Genomic DNA, 16,913 nt, shown 5'->3' with positions numbered 1-16,913 from the left:
CAAAAGACAATGCTATATTGACAGTATTGGCCGTCTAATCTCTAAAAAAACAAAACCTGAAAAATTAGACGCACATTCTACTATGTCGCAGTAGTTTATTTAATTTTTTAAAAGATATTTTGGGGGGCTTTTCTGCCTTTTAATTGATAGCGAACACTAGAGATGAACAGGACAAAGGGAGAGAGACGGGGTGAGACGTTCAGGAAGGGGAATGGAGCCTGTGAACACTAGAGATGAACAGGACAAAGGGAGAGAGACGGGGTGAGACGTTCAGGAAGGGGAATGGAGCCTGTGAACACTAGAGATGAACAGGACAAAGGGAGAGAGACGGGGTGAGACGTTCAGGAAGGGGAATGGAGCCTGTGACGTGATGTCAGGCAGTTGTGTTCCTCTAGTCTAGACCAGGGGTGTCCAAACCAAGGGCCAGCTGCACCTCCTGTTTAATACTGATTCATATAACAAAGTCACATACAAATGCATCACATTAGTATAACCATTTTATTTAACTACAGTGCGATATCAATTAGACTTGTACGTGCATGTGTGCATTGACATAATATGAGGATAACATACGCTATATTAATACAATTACAAACAGTCACAAGAAAATTCACAGAAAAGGCATTGCACCTGTTGTGCCACGTAATAAACAACAATGCAACAATGTCCAATCAGGTGCAAGTCTCATGCATACATTTGAAATGTAATACATCAAGTACTATGAGAACATCAAGTTGGCAAACATCACACCAACATTAACCAGTCAATGTCAACTAGATCTAGACCATGAGAAACTATAGTGGCCATGAACAGCAGGTGATATAAAAACAACTCGCTAGTATCACACCACCGTTAGGCTAATGCCATCATCAGGTGTGAGTTAACAGGTGTCTTCTATCTACTTGTGATTCTCTGGTCTATATGTGACTCTGTCCCAGAGAGCACTGAGAGGGCAGAGGCCCCAAAAAACCCCCAATTAAAACAAACATTAAAATATATATTGATATAACAGCTATTTTTACAACCTGGCATTTTTTTGGGGGGGGGAAGGGGCACTTAGGCAAAAGAGCAGGTGCCTAAGTCCCAAAAGATGGAGGGAATTGACTAATTGAGACATGCAAATAAAATACACTCAGCATTACCTCCACTTCCATTATCAAAGAGTTTCATCTTATGTTGATTCTTTGATGTTTCTGACATTTGCATAAAGTGCATCAGCTGCAGGTTGAGGTCTTGATGAGCGTGTGACTGAAACATGAGTTGAAATCATCTGATTAGAAGCTTTGCAGAATGTGGGCCAACAGTTTGATGAATGTGAACTGTTTTTATCTCTCAATTGGTTGCCAGACTTCATTGAGTTAAATTCTCATTCCAGCTTAATACATCATAATATAGTGATTATCTGTTTACTGGCAATTTGATCAACAATGAATAAGAGTATGACATGATAATATATTTAAACAGTATACTGTACCCTTTGGAACGTGATGAGATCGATCCAGTACTTCATAGACGCTTGTGTTGCCTAAGTGGACCAATTGTTTATTTTTTTATTTTATTTTACATTACGGTGATGGACTTATTGCCAGCTAATGTTTTACATTAAACAATTTTAATTTAAACCTATAGAGCGTCGCAGTCCCGCCCCCTCGAGAGACCCGTAAAATAAATCCCCATTAATTTTCCTCATAGACTTTTCAGAAAGTATTTATTTAAAGACGTTTACGCCGCGGACAAGGCCAACTCTTGTCGTGACAAATCATGACAGCAAACAAAAAAATTCGGGCCAAACAAATAATTAGAAAGTAGAAAAACACTTTTTTGTTGTTTTTCTTCTTTGTAATTATTTGTTTGGTCCAAAATATTGTGTGTGTTGTCATGATTTGTCACGACAAGAGTTGGCTTCGTACGACGCTTAAAAGGTCTTTAAATAAATACGTTTTGAAATGCCTATGGGAAAAATGCATTGGGATTTCCCATTTCCTGGGCCACTCGTTGTTCTGAAAGGGGGAGGGACTGCGACACTCTATAGAGACGTGTTCTTAATAAGCAACATGATTGGTTCAAAGACTGACCGTGTTGCAGTGGGCAGTACGTGTCATCAGAAGACCCACTTTGATTGGTCTGCTGAATGGGTCTGTAAGGAAGGGGAAAAAATAAATACAATATATATATATATATATATATATATATATATATACACATTAAACACACACACACACACACACACACACACACACACACACACACACACACACACACACACACACACACACACACACACACACACACACACAGTACTGAGTATGGAATCTAAAGCCATGTCCGACATACAAAGATCAATTAATGCTTTACTTACTTGACACAACATGGATCTGTTAAGAAAAGAAAGAGAAAAAAAAGGCCCCATTCAGTAAGTAGTTTACATCTCTAATGCTTCAAATTGCTCACAGCCGAACGGCTTAAAGATCACAGATATGTAAGCAGGAGCCTGACCATTTAGGGTTTTAAAAACAAGCAGCTATATCTTAAAATCTATTCTGAAACCCACGGGTATAGTGAAGGCCAAGGGCTGCTAGGACTGCTGTAATGAGCTCACTTCTGTTTTTGTGAGCCAGGAGCCTGGCAGCTGCATGCGTTCTGTATCAGTTGTAGTCCTTGAATATTCTGCTCACTGATACCCAAATAATGTGATGCATTTCATAATTCTTCTATCAACTCAGTGGGCTTGTGGTTAGAGTGTCCACCTTGAGACTGGGAGGTCGGGGTTCGATCCCCGGCCGGGTCATACCAAAGACTCTGAGAAATGGGACCCAGTGCCTCCCTGCTTGACACTCAGCATCAAGGGTTGGATTGGGGCGTAAGTCCCTGCGACATATAGCGTCATGTCCAGGGGGTGTACTTGTACATCAAGCTGCTTCACGCTACAGTAACGGGAGATAGGCTCCTGCCCTATGGGCCTCATGGCTCGACAAGGCTTGCTTACTTATTTCATAATTCCTACAAGCTGAAAGCATGTGGACATTTCTGCTAACTTGGGCATACATTTACATCAAGGTTGTTTTGCGTTGGGGTCTAATAATCACCATGTCAGGGTTTATTTCTCAATAATGACCTGCTCCCCATTGATTATTCCTTGTGTATGGGAAGCCTTTACTGCTTCTCTAAATGGCTGCCTGGACATTAATGACATAGGCTACCTTTGCACTTCTTCCAGAGACACAGGCCCAGGATCAGCAGAAAGATGGAGATTCCGACTGATATCAGAGCGTAGAAATATGGAGTGTCCGGATGGTTGTTGTCTGCAGCAGAATAATGAGACACATATTCCTCTTAAACGCACATTAAGAGCTGTGAATCTATTTTAATGTCAGTAATTTCAATTCAATTCATTTCATTTCAATAAATTTAATTTATGCTAAAAGTAGGGAGGATGCATCATTGAAAATCAAACACTACATACTGGTATACACGCACGTGTGCACAAGTGGCACACATACACACACACACACACACACACACACACACACACACACACACACACACACACACACACACACACACACACACACACACACACACACACACACACACACACACATGTGCAGGAATCCCAACTTCTCCGCCCATTTGCATCGAGTCTACCGAAGTATTAGGTGGGAATGTGACCTTAGTTGTCAGGTTACACAGACTGTAAAGTACATGTTATTACAATCATTCTTACTACTAGACCTGTACGTCCCGTCGGCCACCGGCCTACTTGAGAACGATGCAACTTGGGAAATAATAATACCCGTTGTAAACTGACTGTGAAAAGTTGCCATGGCAATCAATTGGCTGAGGCAGAGGCTGGGAATTGCACAGGTTTTACAGGACTTAGGCTGATTAGGCCCACTGGCAGAGCCTGACCAGAGCCTTTTGTGGTGGTTCTGGAGAACCGTGGGTCCGCCCGACTCGATACCGGGCACTGCACTAGCTGTGCGGGTGTAGAATGCGTGTGTCGAATGTGAAGCCGGTGGGGCAAACGGTTCTCGTTACGTGCATTACAACCGTACACACACGCACACATGGTCACACGCACGCCACTTCCTCTGTCTACTCACTTGTGACCCCTCGCAGCAGCACCTCGGTAGAGCTGTTTCCTCCTCCCAGTGAGTTCCTGGTGTGACAGACATACAGTCCAGCGTGGGAGGACTGCAGAGAGGCCAGAAGCAACACCGGTCCTGACCCTACCTGGACCAACGGGGAGCTGGAACCAGTGCTCTTGTACCAGGTGTAGTCGTCTACTGGAGGTTTGGCATAACAGCTGCAGGTCAGAGTCACTGTGCTGCCCTTAACCACTTCTCCTGGTGGATTCACTGACACTGAAGTGTTTTCTGGAGGGTCTGTGGAGGAATATTAAGCTCTGTTTACACAAATATAGGTTACAATATTTTATGTTCTTGGTATGAACAATGACAATAATAATTAATGCTTTTGAATTGAGCAAATAATGCCATATCATTATGTAGTATGTTCCACTGTCACTGGGTTGGATGTTAGAGATGGTAATTAACATCTTATTCTGTGCCACTACAGTGTTGTCTTTGAGAAAGATGTATCTGTGGGTGGGTGGATTTGATCTACTGCTGCTGCAGCTCAAAGTGACTGAGCTTCCTTTGACAACATCTCCTTGTGGACTTACTGACAAAACCACATTCTGGGGACCATCTGTTGGAGAAAGAATATAATAGGTGTACTTTTACACAAACTCCTAAGAGGATAATCAGATCCATAATCAGATCCATTTCCTGGAGGGTCTGTGGAGGAATATTAAGCCCTGTTTACACAAATATAGGTTACAATATTTTATGTTCTTGTTATGAACAATGACAATAATAATTAATGCTTTTGAATCAAGCAAATATAATTTTGATCTTAATGAAATGAAAACCTCACAGTGAACATTCAGAGTGACTCCAGGTGAATTGACTGTAGCGATGATGTTCTTTGCCTGACAGGAGTATGTTCCACTGTCACTGGGTTGGATGTTAGAGATGGTAAACATTTTATTCCGTGCCACTACAGTGTTGTGTTTGAGAACGATGTATCTGTAGATGGGTGGATTTGATCCACTGCTGCTGCAGCTCAAAGTGACTGACTTTCCTTTGACAACATCTCCTTGTGGACTTACTGACAAAACCACATTCTGGGGACCATCTGTTGGAGAAAGAATATAATAGAGAGGATAATCAGATCCATTTCAAACTAACCAAGTGTAAATAAATACTGAAATAATGAAAAGAGATCAAACTCGTGAGTTTGTATCGCACGCACCCGCGATCATTTTCCATGTTTTGTCAAGAAACAGGGGATACTTTGTAACTAGAATGTTTAGGTCAAATCAGCCCCAAATTTCTCATTTGATATCTAAGCCTTGAACACATTTACGTGTCAATATTTTGTTGAAGTTATAATACCAACTACTGGCAACATGAACCATAGTCATAGCTAGAATGGCCTGTAAGTTGTACTTTTACAAACTATGTTTGGAATCATGTTGCTGTGAAGAAACAGCACAGTGGATACTATGCATCCTGTCGTGGACTCATTATAAACTCACACTGCACATCCAACCTCACAGCGGCAGACTTCCATGTCTCTAGTCCTTTAACAGCACACTGGTAACCCCCAGCATCCTGGATTTTGGCAGGGAATTTTGGGTTGGGTATTTGTTGTCCATCTTTAAACCAGACAAGTGGTGGACGTGGTTCTGGTTCACAAGATTTGTCACAGTAGAGTATCACCTCTCCCCCCTCTGACACAGTGTTCCTATTCTTCAGCTGTGCAGTCAGTCCTGATCAGAAGAATAAAAACAAGATGGACATCAGTTGGTGAGATTGTCAGGAAAGATTTGATTTTGATTTCATGAAAGATTAAAACGGTACTGTTATTTACCGGACAGAGATCGAGATAGTGTGTAGCTATTGTCACTGGTCCCATGCGCAGTATTTGTTGTCAAAAACCTGAAGTAATAACTTCCCATATCACTGTCTCCTATGTTATTGATCCCCAGGGTGCAATCGTGGAGGTTATCACCAATGTATTGAAAACGACCTCGAGGTTCAGAGCCACGGAGAAGGACTTCTTCGTTCTTGTACCAGATTGTTTCAGTGACAGCCTGATGATCTGGGTAGTCATATGAACATCCAATATTTACTGATGATCCTCTGAGGACACATGGAGGTGGACTGGTGTAAGTCACTCCCCACGGACCACTACAGACACCTGTACAAGACAACAATATAAACCCTGGTAAATATTATGATTGCTGTTCCTTGGAGTGGTTGAACCACTCAAAAAAGAACAATGTCCTAACCTATGACTGACTACAGTATGTCCCAATGTTTAGAGTACCAGTAGGGGCAAAAGTGGCGCTGTTGTGCCAGAAACAGAGAGAGAGAGTTTGTGTTGCCTGCTAATTACAGAGAGGGGGGGGGGGGGGGCAGGGGGAGAGGGGAGTTGCACCACTCAGTTCACACGGGTGTGATTCTTTTCATAATATCAGGTAATATATGTTTTTTAACTCAATATTTCATACATTTATCTGTACGTATATGTGTTGGAACCATTTCAAACTGTCCTCACCAGGTACCAAGAGCAGAATGTCCAGGATCACACTGATTTTCTTTAGAAACATCATGGTATCTTGAGGTGAAAACTGACCCACAGCATCAAACTGCAATGAAAACAACCAACTAGTCATGTTACTGTTAAACTACTGTACTCTCTGTTCTGTAATAAGATATAAGATAGTAAATAATACATATTTGACCAAGTCTCACCGATGCTAGTGAAATGGTACAGTAAATGTCAAATAGCCAAGCAATATACATTATTTCGTATTTATTTATAACATGTTATAGTAAATGCTAGAGTAGCTCAGTCTCTTGTGCAAGTAAGAGACATCACTTAGCAGCAGATTATCAATGGATTGTATAACATGTGAATGGAGAATAAAGTGTTGATTTCGTCGACTAAAACTAAGACGAAAAATGTTCGTCGACTACCTTTTTCCACTGACAAAAACGAAATGGAAACTAAATAAAAACTAAGCTATGATGACTAAAACTAAGACTAAATATAGCCTACTGACAATTTTCATCAAAACAAATAAAAACTACGGTGAGGTATAATTCAGACATACTCACTTGTCTAGAGATGGTCTGTCCAGTCCAGTGTGTCTACATTAACAGTCATCTAGACACTACTGACAACAGATCAACAACACACACCAACTAAACAGAGAAGTGGAGGTTAAAACCAATATGTTTATTCACTCCCTTCCTTCCTGCTCGCTCACACTTAAGAATACAGAAGTTATTCATACTGCTGACTTTTAGTTCTCTGTATTAATTACTTGTGTGTTTAAATAAATCGTACAAGCTGATATACTGATACGGTATGGCATGAGAAGGCCTGGATCTGTACCCCACAATAACCCAGAGACTAATACAAGAACTTAAAAAGGAGAATAAAGGGGAAATCACCATTAACCCATTTCGACCGAGACCGATTCTACAAGTTTTCTGAAAACCCCATGTTTCTATGTCAGTGGTTCTCAAATTGTTTCATGTCAAGGACCCCCAGAATTATATGTATTTGGCCGCCCCGACCCCCCCCCATCTGAAAATATGTTGTTCCAGGGAAGATTTGTGCCACATTTTCACGATTTTTCAAAAATAGCAGACCTACAAGCTATCTACGAGCTATGAGCTTATAGATCTGCTATTTTTCAATAGCTAAAGTATAACATAATGCTTGAACCACCAAGAGGGGTTCCCACCCAGAATGGGTTAAGGTCATACCAGGGAATAGAAACAATGATCAGTAAAAGGTGACCATGAAATGAATGATGTCTGATTGACCAGCCTAACGACTGTTTGACAGTGTAGTCTGGGCAAAAGGAAGTGCATTTGCAGAGCGAGCTAAATTCTTTGCACATGTGGTAAACCACAGTGAATCAGCCATTAGTTCAGTGGAGTCTGAAGCAGGGTGTATTTAAGGGACTCTGTCCATATGTGTCACACGTCTATAGACACACTGAGCGGGAGTTAGAGACGAGGTATAAATAAAGGCTGATTATAAATGATTGGAGAACATTATACATTGATGATTAAATCCAGACAAGACTGTTCTATATATGAATGAACGGCTTGGTGCCACGGTTCATGTATTCTTTATTTTGTTTTACTGAGAATAAGGTTAGAAATAAAAAACAACTCTCTCTCTTGTTGCGAGTAACTACTAACTCGGCTTGCTGCAGCCTCCTCAGTGAGGAGGCTGCAGCAAGCCGAGTTAGTAGTTCACTCATTCTTGAGATGAGGGACAAAAGTGGAAAAAACATGTCCCACACATAAGAGCCTTATTATTGTTAAAAATAAATTAATTTAATAAAAATAAAAGCACTTGCAAAGTTAAATGTAATACAGTTGTGTATTATTATGCCATTAATTTCATTATAATTGTTTTCATATGCCATCTGAATTAGTTAAAAGCAGGCACTGTACCCAAAAACGCCTGTATTTAGCCTGTCCCCAGCAAGTGGTCATAATTTCAAACTGCTAAAAAAGTGTCTAATACTGTCACAATCAAATAAATATACATACTAAATTAAAGTAGATTGTCAACAACATAGCAAACAATATACACAATAATTTTAATTTATATTTTCCATTAGATATCTCATATCAAATGTGTGTCCCACGTCTCCCGTCAACTCCGTCAGGTTTTTTAAAAGTCTTAAATTAATCAGAAAATATTGTCGACAGATTTAGCCTGAAGACTCCTTTTCCAAGACCCGTTTGTATTTGTTGCAACAGTGGAGCACCTGGTCTGACAAGCAGTCAATTGTTTGATATTTTAAACAAACAATGTTGATATCAGGGTGGTCACAGCTTTTACATGTCAACTCCGTCAGGACATTATTTTGTTAAGAATTCCAAAATAATGTTTATTATAAAAGTTTAGGGTTAGGTTTAGCTAACAAATGAAGCAAAAACAAAATGGCTACATTGTACTACAGAGGGTTAAGATGAAAACAAATGACATTTTGTCAACTCCGTCAGACGTCAACTCCGTCAGGTTTTGTGTCTGACGGAGTTGACATGTATCTGACGGAGTTGACAAAAGTGTTCCTAAAACAATAAAATTATAGTTTTTGAATAATGGGACGTATTCTAATTTGGCACACAGTTAGAGCATGCCTTAAGGAACATTTTTGGCTATAGGGCCATCACAGATTTGTCTCGTGGTGACCATGGCAGCCATTTTCCAAAATTGCAGCCACCTGATGTTATTTTACAATAACTCAAGTTCTAGACCACCTAGGATCTTGATTCTGGTGACTAAGACTACATTTTCAAGGATGAGGGATACAGTGGTACAATTTAGATTTTCCCTGTGACCATGGCAGCCATATTTCAAAATGGCCGCCACCTGCTGTTATTTTACAATAACTCAAGTTCTACACCATCTAGGATCTTGATTCTGGTGACTAATCATACATTTTCAAGGATGTGGGATACATTGGTACTATTTAGATTTGTCCTGTGACTATGGCAGCCATTGTTTTTCAAAATGGCCGCCACCTGCTGTTATTTTACAATAACTCAAGTTTTAGACCACCTAGGATGTTGATTCTGGCGACTAATAATACATTTTAAAAGATGAGGAATACAGTGGTACTATTTAGATTTGTCCTGTGACCATGGCAGCAATTGTTTTTCAAAATGACCACCAACCTGCTGTTATTTTACCAATAACTCAAGTTTTAGACCACCAAGGATCTTGATTCTGGTGACTAATCATTACATTTTCAAGGATGAACTTTCTCTGGGAGGGGTCAGGGCTTATTTCAGGTGCAGGTTGAGTTGCTACTGACAGGACATTAAAAGGAGGTGGGCTTTCTGGCCTTTGACTTGTCCCTTTCAGGTACAGATGCACAGTTTGACTTCACTGGCCACTGCAGTGTGGCGTTGATCTTGGTGGCCTCCTGCCAGTGTTTCTCCATCCTTCTCATGACCTCTGTGTTCTGGGGCTCTGTTATAGTCAACTTACATTGTCTTGGCTGGAGATTGCTTTCCTGCAGGGTCCAGCCCAGTCTTGTGCAGATGGCTGCTGGCCCACCTGGAGGCCCCAACCTCACTTGTTCGGTTGGTGTGATTAGGTGGGGTGGTCTTCCCCAATCAGGATGAAGGGTTTAACCCTTTCAAACGGCAGTCTGGCCAAGTGTCTGTATTTAGTTGTGAGGCTAGATACAGGATACGATTTCTCACCCAGCCCCAGGTGACTTGAGGTGAAGGCTCCTTTGATTTGGTAACATTGCTTTGGTTGACATGCTGGGGACACAGAACGACACTGATGCCTTCAGTGTCTGCACATCCTGCCTGATAGTCCTGAAGGCAGATCTTCTGTCTTCAGTCTTTCGCTCACTGTTCACTGCTCACTGTTCACCTCAAGCAGGTCTTCAAGGTGTTTGCCTTTGCACAGGCTATATGGCTAGGACTCGTGCTTCAACCACTCAGAGAACTCCAACATGGTGTTGGTTGCTCCTGGGCCGCAGAGCATTGTGCGGCAGAATTCAGCTCTCATCTCTGGTGGCAGCTTGTTGAGGAGTCGTGCAACATGTGAGCCGCATCTAAGTTCTGTGTCTCCCTCTGGGCCTAGGGTAGACACTTGCTATTTTCCGTAACACTAATTGGTGGGGCTGTCCAAACTTGTTGTTTAGTTGTCAATCGGGTCTCTGTTGGTGAAGTCGGGTCTTGGTGGTCTAGAAGATGAGTTAGTCAGGGGATATTAATACAATCTGGTAATACATTCCTTATCAAGAATTTTCTTCACCAATGTGTTTGGAAGGGTGTCTACTAACATATCCCACATTGCTTTATATTCAACCACCCTAGGGGAACTTTTGACAGCTGCTGAAAGTTGGGGTACCATCAACAACCTATTTAAGGCAAAATGTTCATTATGCTTTAAGTAGCATGTGACATGTCAAACTAGGGAGTTTTCATGATTCTGAATGCATTCCAAACATTAGCTATGCACGAAGAACACTCCTTGGGCTGAAAACGGCCATAGCCGTCATCACAAAATGAGGTCAGCACATTTGGGCAAGTGGATATATGGCAGAATTTAGCCCAAGGGATTTGACCCCTAGTTTGGCCATATAGACTCCCTAGTTTGGCCATAGCCACTTGGTATGGTACCCAACTTTCAGCAGCTGTCAAAAATGTTCAATAGAAACCAATGTGGGATATGTTAGTAGACACGTTTACAAACACATTGGTGAAAAAATTCTTGGTAAGAAATGTATTCACAGATTTAACATTATTCTGATCATATTCCCTGACTAAATTGGTAAAATAATAGCAGGTCCACCATTTTTGAAAATGGCTGCCATTGTCACAGGATAAATCTAAATAGTACAACTGTATTCCTCCTCCTTGAAAATGTAGGATTAGTCACCAGAATCAAGATCCTAGGTGGTGTAGAACTTGAGTTATTGGGAAATAACAGAAAGTTGGTGGCCATTTTGAAAAATGTCTACCATGGTCACAGGACAAATCTAAATAGTACCAATGTATCCCACATCCTTGAAAATGTATGATTAGTCACCAGAATCAAGATCCTAGGTGGTGTAGAACTTGAGTTATTGTAAAATAACAGCAGGTGGTGGCCATTTTGAAAATGGCTGCCATGGTCACAGGGCCAATATAAATAGTACCACTGTATTCCTCATCCTTGAAAATGTGGGATTAGTCACCAGAATCAAGATCCTAGGTGGTCTAGAACCTAAATCAGTTAAACTTGTCAACTCCGTCAGATGTTCGTCAACTCCGTCAGACGTTCGTCCCGTGATGTTCTTGTTAATTTCCAAAGAAATAGAAAATTCAATGTTAAATCTTTTGTGCTTATGTATTGAAACACCAACTGAAATGATACGTAATGATGTTTTTTTTTTTTTTTTACATGGTTTTCATGTTATAATATTGAAAATAAAGGTTGAAATGACGGATTTTAGAAATTGGATATTTCATAATAGTGTGATATTGGAACAAAACAATATTAAAAGAATTGTATTACTTAACTTGATTACTGAAAGCCATTATAAGATAACTGAGGACTTTATATTATTGTTGAAATTATCAAATTCAATTAAAAGGGATTTTAGTGTGTCTGACGGAGTTGACAAGAATCAGGTATTAAGTGCATAAATGTCCCATTTTAGAAAGAAATGTTATGCGAAAAACCTGTTCCTTCTCAAGATTGGTAGTTGAGACCTGTGTCTACAAATACATCTATTTGATTTGAATGTATCTTAAAAAAAAAAAAAATCTAGTTTGAAAAAAGTTTTGTCCCTTATCTCAAGAATGGGTGAGTTACTAACGGGGCTGCGGGGCTGCGGGGGGGGACGGGCCCCCTTGAGGATTGATCAAACTCTTCGGCTCTGCTCCTCACGGAAGTGTTTGGTCTAGCTCTCTTCTGGCGACACTGAAGTTCAAGTTGAGACACGCCCACCCTACTCGTCATCACTCACCCGGCCTGCACATTAGGGTTACGCCAGGGCTCCACTGGGCGCGTCTGCGTCGCGTCTGCGTCGCGTCTCCGTCAGCGTCGGGAATGTGCCCTTTTAATCAATGGAGGGTAGCTCCACTGCCCGCGTTGCGTCGCGTCTCCGTCACCATAAAATTGAACCGGTTCGTTTTTTTGACGCACGCACGCGTGACGCACGCGTGACGCAACGCGCCCAGTGGAGCCCTGGCGTTAGGCATAGTTTTACTGGGGTTAAGTTTAGGTATAGGGTTAGGTTACTTGGTAAAGGGACGTATTCTCTGTGGGAAGTGAAGTGAAGCTGAGAAACGGAGCTTTCCCTCTGGCATTAAAGCATCACTACTGTATGTAGTTTGGGGTGTCAGTGGCCACTTTGGACACAAATAACATGGCAGCCAACTTCATTACCCAAGAGTCTCTGCAAGCATGTCCGGCGAGGACGTGCCATCCTCGTCTTTGCTTTGAATTAAACTCTGTCTCTCCTATACAAAGTAATACAGTCAAGACCCTAGCAGAGACCCCCCCCTGTTTATACATGTGTGGATGGTTGCTATTGCTTTGTTAAACAAGTAAGCTAACTTACAAACTGCTAGTAGTAGTGCTGCTTTAAATATATCCATTTATTACAATTAAGAAGGTGGGGCATTTCATTATTAGTCCTTCAGATCTTATCAGGGGAGAAACCATGAGAGAACACAGACAGCCTGGTAGCTCAATGTGTTAAGTGGCTGTTGACATGATCCAGATGTTGTCGGTTCAAATCCCACTTTGGTCTTTACTCTGAAACTTTACTTTGAAGAAATTAGAAGATAAAAGCGCCCGGAAATCTCACTCAGTCAGACTACGGTAGTGATGCAGTTGGTAAAGAAAATTACCTTGAAGTAAAAAGAAAAATCGCTTTCACCTAGAAACTCCATTCACACTTTTTATAATTTCGCTTACTGTGGGCACACATGCTGGAACTTTTTACTTTGAAATGTTTTGTGCATTCTCAATGGCAATAGCACAAACTTTGGCATGCTACTAGTCCTACATACTTACACCTAGAAACCCCATTCGAGATCATGGTCCATAGCCAATGGTCTCGGAGTGATTTTCGTCTTGTTTTCAAGAGGTTCAGTGTTGCACAGGTGCGTACATGAAACCTGGACGAGCAGAGGATCAAGACAGCCGAGTTCAAAACCGCTCTCAAAGGGCACCTACGGACGGCTGCAATTCGAAACTGCCCCCCGTAAAATCGGAATCCCCCTCCTTTTTCCCCCTCACTGTATGTTTCTTTTCACTTTTTACCTCCTTTATGATGAATTCCTGTTCTGTTCTTTGGCTATATAGAAGTGTCTTATTTGTACGTCTCTAAATGTTTTGATGACTTGAACAAGGTGGACCCTCTTGTAAACAAGTGTAGCCTAATGCTTTATTGGGTCGTCCACTCAGTTAACAGTCTGTTAGTATTGAGTTGTGCTTGAAATGTACTGTAATTCTGCAAACTGTTAATAAATATTTCAATCAATCAAGTCACTACTGCCCTACACTACAGTATGTCCACATTAGTCGGTCGATATTGTTCCCTTTTGACCAGGACTCGAATATCCAAGCCTAATTACAATATCAACCACCAATTTGTAGAACTTTGACCCGAGTGCCTTTGAATTGTCTCTCAAAAATGGATCAGAATACTTACAGTAGTTGACTGTTTAACCGCTTAAACCCTCTATACTCGGTAAACTGGACGTGAGATGTGACTCTGCATTTGGTCAGCCACCTCCCTTCTACACTATAGATTTACAGCATTGGCTTTGTACTGTGGCTTCACATGAATTCACATCATTTGGGAAATCAAGCAAACTTTATTTTTAAAGCACATTTAAAAACAACAGAGTTGACCAAAGTGCTGTACAGTATATAGGCATAACAATAGATAAACACAATGCAACACAAGGTGAACATACAATACAAATAAATACACAATCCCTGAGCGTAAAGTGGACAGAAAGTGTTGAGGCATTTTTTTAAATTAATTTATCACTTTGTTGTTTGCTCTTTGTGTGTAAAAAGCATTTCCTACTACATGGTCACTGGACAGTATATGCCAATGCTTCTTAACTACCTATCTAATAGGCTGGGAAATAGGAGAAAACATGTTTGTAACTAGAAAAAGTGCCCTTCTGGGCACAGGTCTCCACCAGGATTTCTTCCTCAGCCTAGTGGGAATATGCGTGCACAGTTTCATCGCAATCGGACGCTGCGTTGAGGAGTTGTGGCGATTTGTACAAAGCGGGCTACTCCTGAAAACTGTAGGAGCCAATCGTGGCCAATCAGGATGGAATATGAGAAATCAAACAAACCTGCCTTGATCACATGACTATGGAGATCATGTGTACCGATTTGCGTGAAATTTGGATAAAATCTGAAGGAGTAATAATAGAAAATGTGTTTTACATATGTCGGCCTCCTGGTGGCGCTATAAAGAGCAGATGTGAAAAATTCCAGGCAAAGGTTTTTCCTTGGCCTCTAGGGAGTTGGCATACAAAGTTATCCACAGATCCGTGCAGTTAGAGGTAAAAACACTTTTCGGCCAGTTATAGCGCCACCTTGAGGCTGAGTTGAAATTGTTGATGTGGCATTTTGTCCTCGGCCTAGTGGGAATGTGGGTGCACAATTTCACGGAAATCACGCGATGTGTTCATGATTTGCAGCATTTTGTTTGAAACTGAGCACTCCTGTGAACTTTGGAAGCCAATCTTAACCAATCAGGATGGAGTGTGAGAAATCTGAAAGACCGGTTTCGTTGAATGGCTCTAGAGAGACTGTGTACCAATTTGCGTGATGTTTGGACAAAATCTGTAGGTGTACTGTGCAAAAACTTGTTTTGCACAAAGCGGCCTCCTGGTGGCGCTATAACAGGCCGTTCTGGAAAGTTTGGGGCAGAGGTTCATCGTTGGCATCCAGGGAGTGTGTGTGCAAAATTTGGCATCGACCGGGTTAACGGTGGCCGAGATTAGCTGCTCACGGACACACGGACACACGGACGGACGGACACACGGACACACGGACGGACGGACGGACACACGGACGGACGGAGTGCAAAACATACTCTCCCCACATGCCTTCGGCCTGGTGGAGACAATTACTATAGGTGCACTTTTTGTAATAGAAGATTTAGGAGTGATGAGACTGGTTCAGTCCAGAGGCTTAATTTTAGACATACTTTTGCTCTGATCCTCATAACCTCTTGCTCTGAACCTATTGCACATTTCTGCAGACTGACTTTCAAACTCAGATTCCGTGTTACATATTCTCTTAAGTCTCAACAATTGGCTGTATGGTATCCCTCTTTTTAGACTAGATGGGTGATAACTAGAATAATGTAGATAATTATTTCGGTCTGTTTTTTTTTCCTATACATTGTTGTCGGAATCTATTCCATCAATCTATTCCATACCCAGTATAGGAATATACATTGCCCCATGAGCAAGCTGGAAGCTGATAAAGTGCATCCATATAGGCACTTACGCACCATCCCTTCTTTAAATCACAGCTAAAACACTTTTCGCTGTACTGTACTGTATTTGTACTGTACATTGACAATAAATTAAATCTCATCTCATCTCAAATGTCTCCTGGCACCGACAAGGGACGACCGACTGAGAAGGCTCCAAGTCCCGAACATACCGAGCCATACCTCGGTACAACTAACGGTCCATCACACGTCCTCCTGAGACGGGAGTGGAATCGGCCTGCAGAATGTGAAGCTTGACCGGCCAGCAGTGACTCCATTCTTAGGACCGGATCGTCCATTCATAAGATGTCTCATGATGACGATCATGATGATGATGACGACAACGACGACGACAACGACGCCAATGATAACACCACCCCACCAGGGAAACGGTCCAGCTGGAGGAACCTCTAGAGAGACGGAACGAAAGACGAAGAGAATGATGAACAGAGAGTCCTCCTATACATGATTTATACAACTCAATAATCAATAGCTTATATACCACTCAATTATATGATGCACAGTTACAAACAGAATTAGAGATTGAAGTTTATAGTGTTGTCCATTGGTGGACAAAGTACTTCAGTCATAGATACATTTGAACTTGAGTTAAAGCAAAAGGCTTTTTTTTTTAAGTATTGAAAAGTACATGCTTTAAAAACGATTTACATCTTCTAGAAACAAAATCAAGGGTTTTTCAGAATAAAAAGATTATAATAGTAGTGAAAATAGTACAGTACAGATGTTCAAAACAACTACCGGCATTTAAGTATATGTACTCTGTTACTGTCCAGACTGTTGACTATAGCTAAGAACCCCA

At 41.3% G+C, this 16,913-nt stretch overlaps 1 protein-coding gene and 1 long non-coding RNA gene across 2 annotated transcripts; both read right to left on the bottom strand.

The window, feature by feature from the left end:
* Nucleotides 1-1,049: 1,049 nt before the first annotated feature.
* LOC310860672 lies at nt 1,050-2,130 on the bottom strand. Its single transcript, XR_014569411.1, has 2 exons — nt 2,076-2,130; nt 1,050-1,248 (listed from the first exon to the last, which is right to left on the bottom strand). It is a non-coding gene; the product is annotated as an uncharacterized lncRNA (long non-coding RNA).
* A 225-nt stretch (nt 2,131-2,355) lies between these two features.
* On the bottom strand, nt 2,356-7,222 carry LOC310859961 (B-cell receptor CD22-like; the record flags this gene model as incomplete). Its single annotated transcript, XM_083766728.1, has 8 exons — nt 7,191-7,222; nt 6,628-6,737; nt 5,938-6,267; nt 5,603-5,836; nt 4,939-5,199; nt 4,104-4,385; nt 3,201-3,302; nt 2,356-2,375 (listed from the first exon to the last, which is right to left on the bottom strand). Exons 2-8 carry the CDS (start codon nt 6,680-6,682, stop codon nt 2,356-2,358), a joined length of 1,284 nt encoding a protein of 427 aa, XP_083622854.1. The 5' UTR covers nt 6,683-6,737; nt 7,191-7,222.
* Between the last annotated feature and the right edge of the window lie 9,691 nt (nt 7,223-16,913).

The sequence above is a fragment of the Protomyctophum parallelum genome (genome assembly GCF_964188405.1).
Source record: "Protomyctophum parallelum genome assembly, chromosome: 6".
Lineage (NCBI taxonomy): Eukaryota > Metazoa > Chordata > Actinopteri > Myctophiformes > Myctophidae > Protomyctophum > Protomyctophum parallelum.
This window is presented reverse-complemented; position numbering and strand designations above follow the sequence as displayed.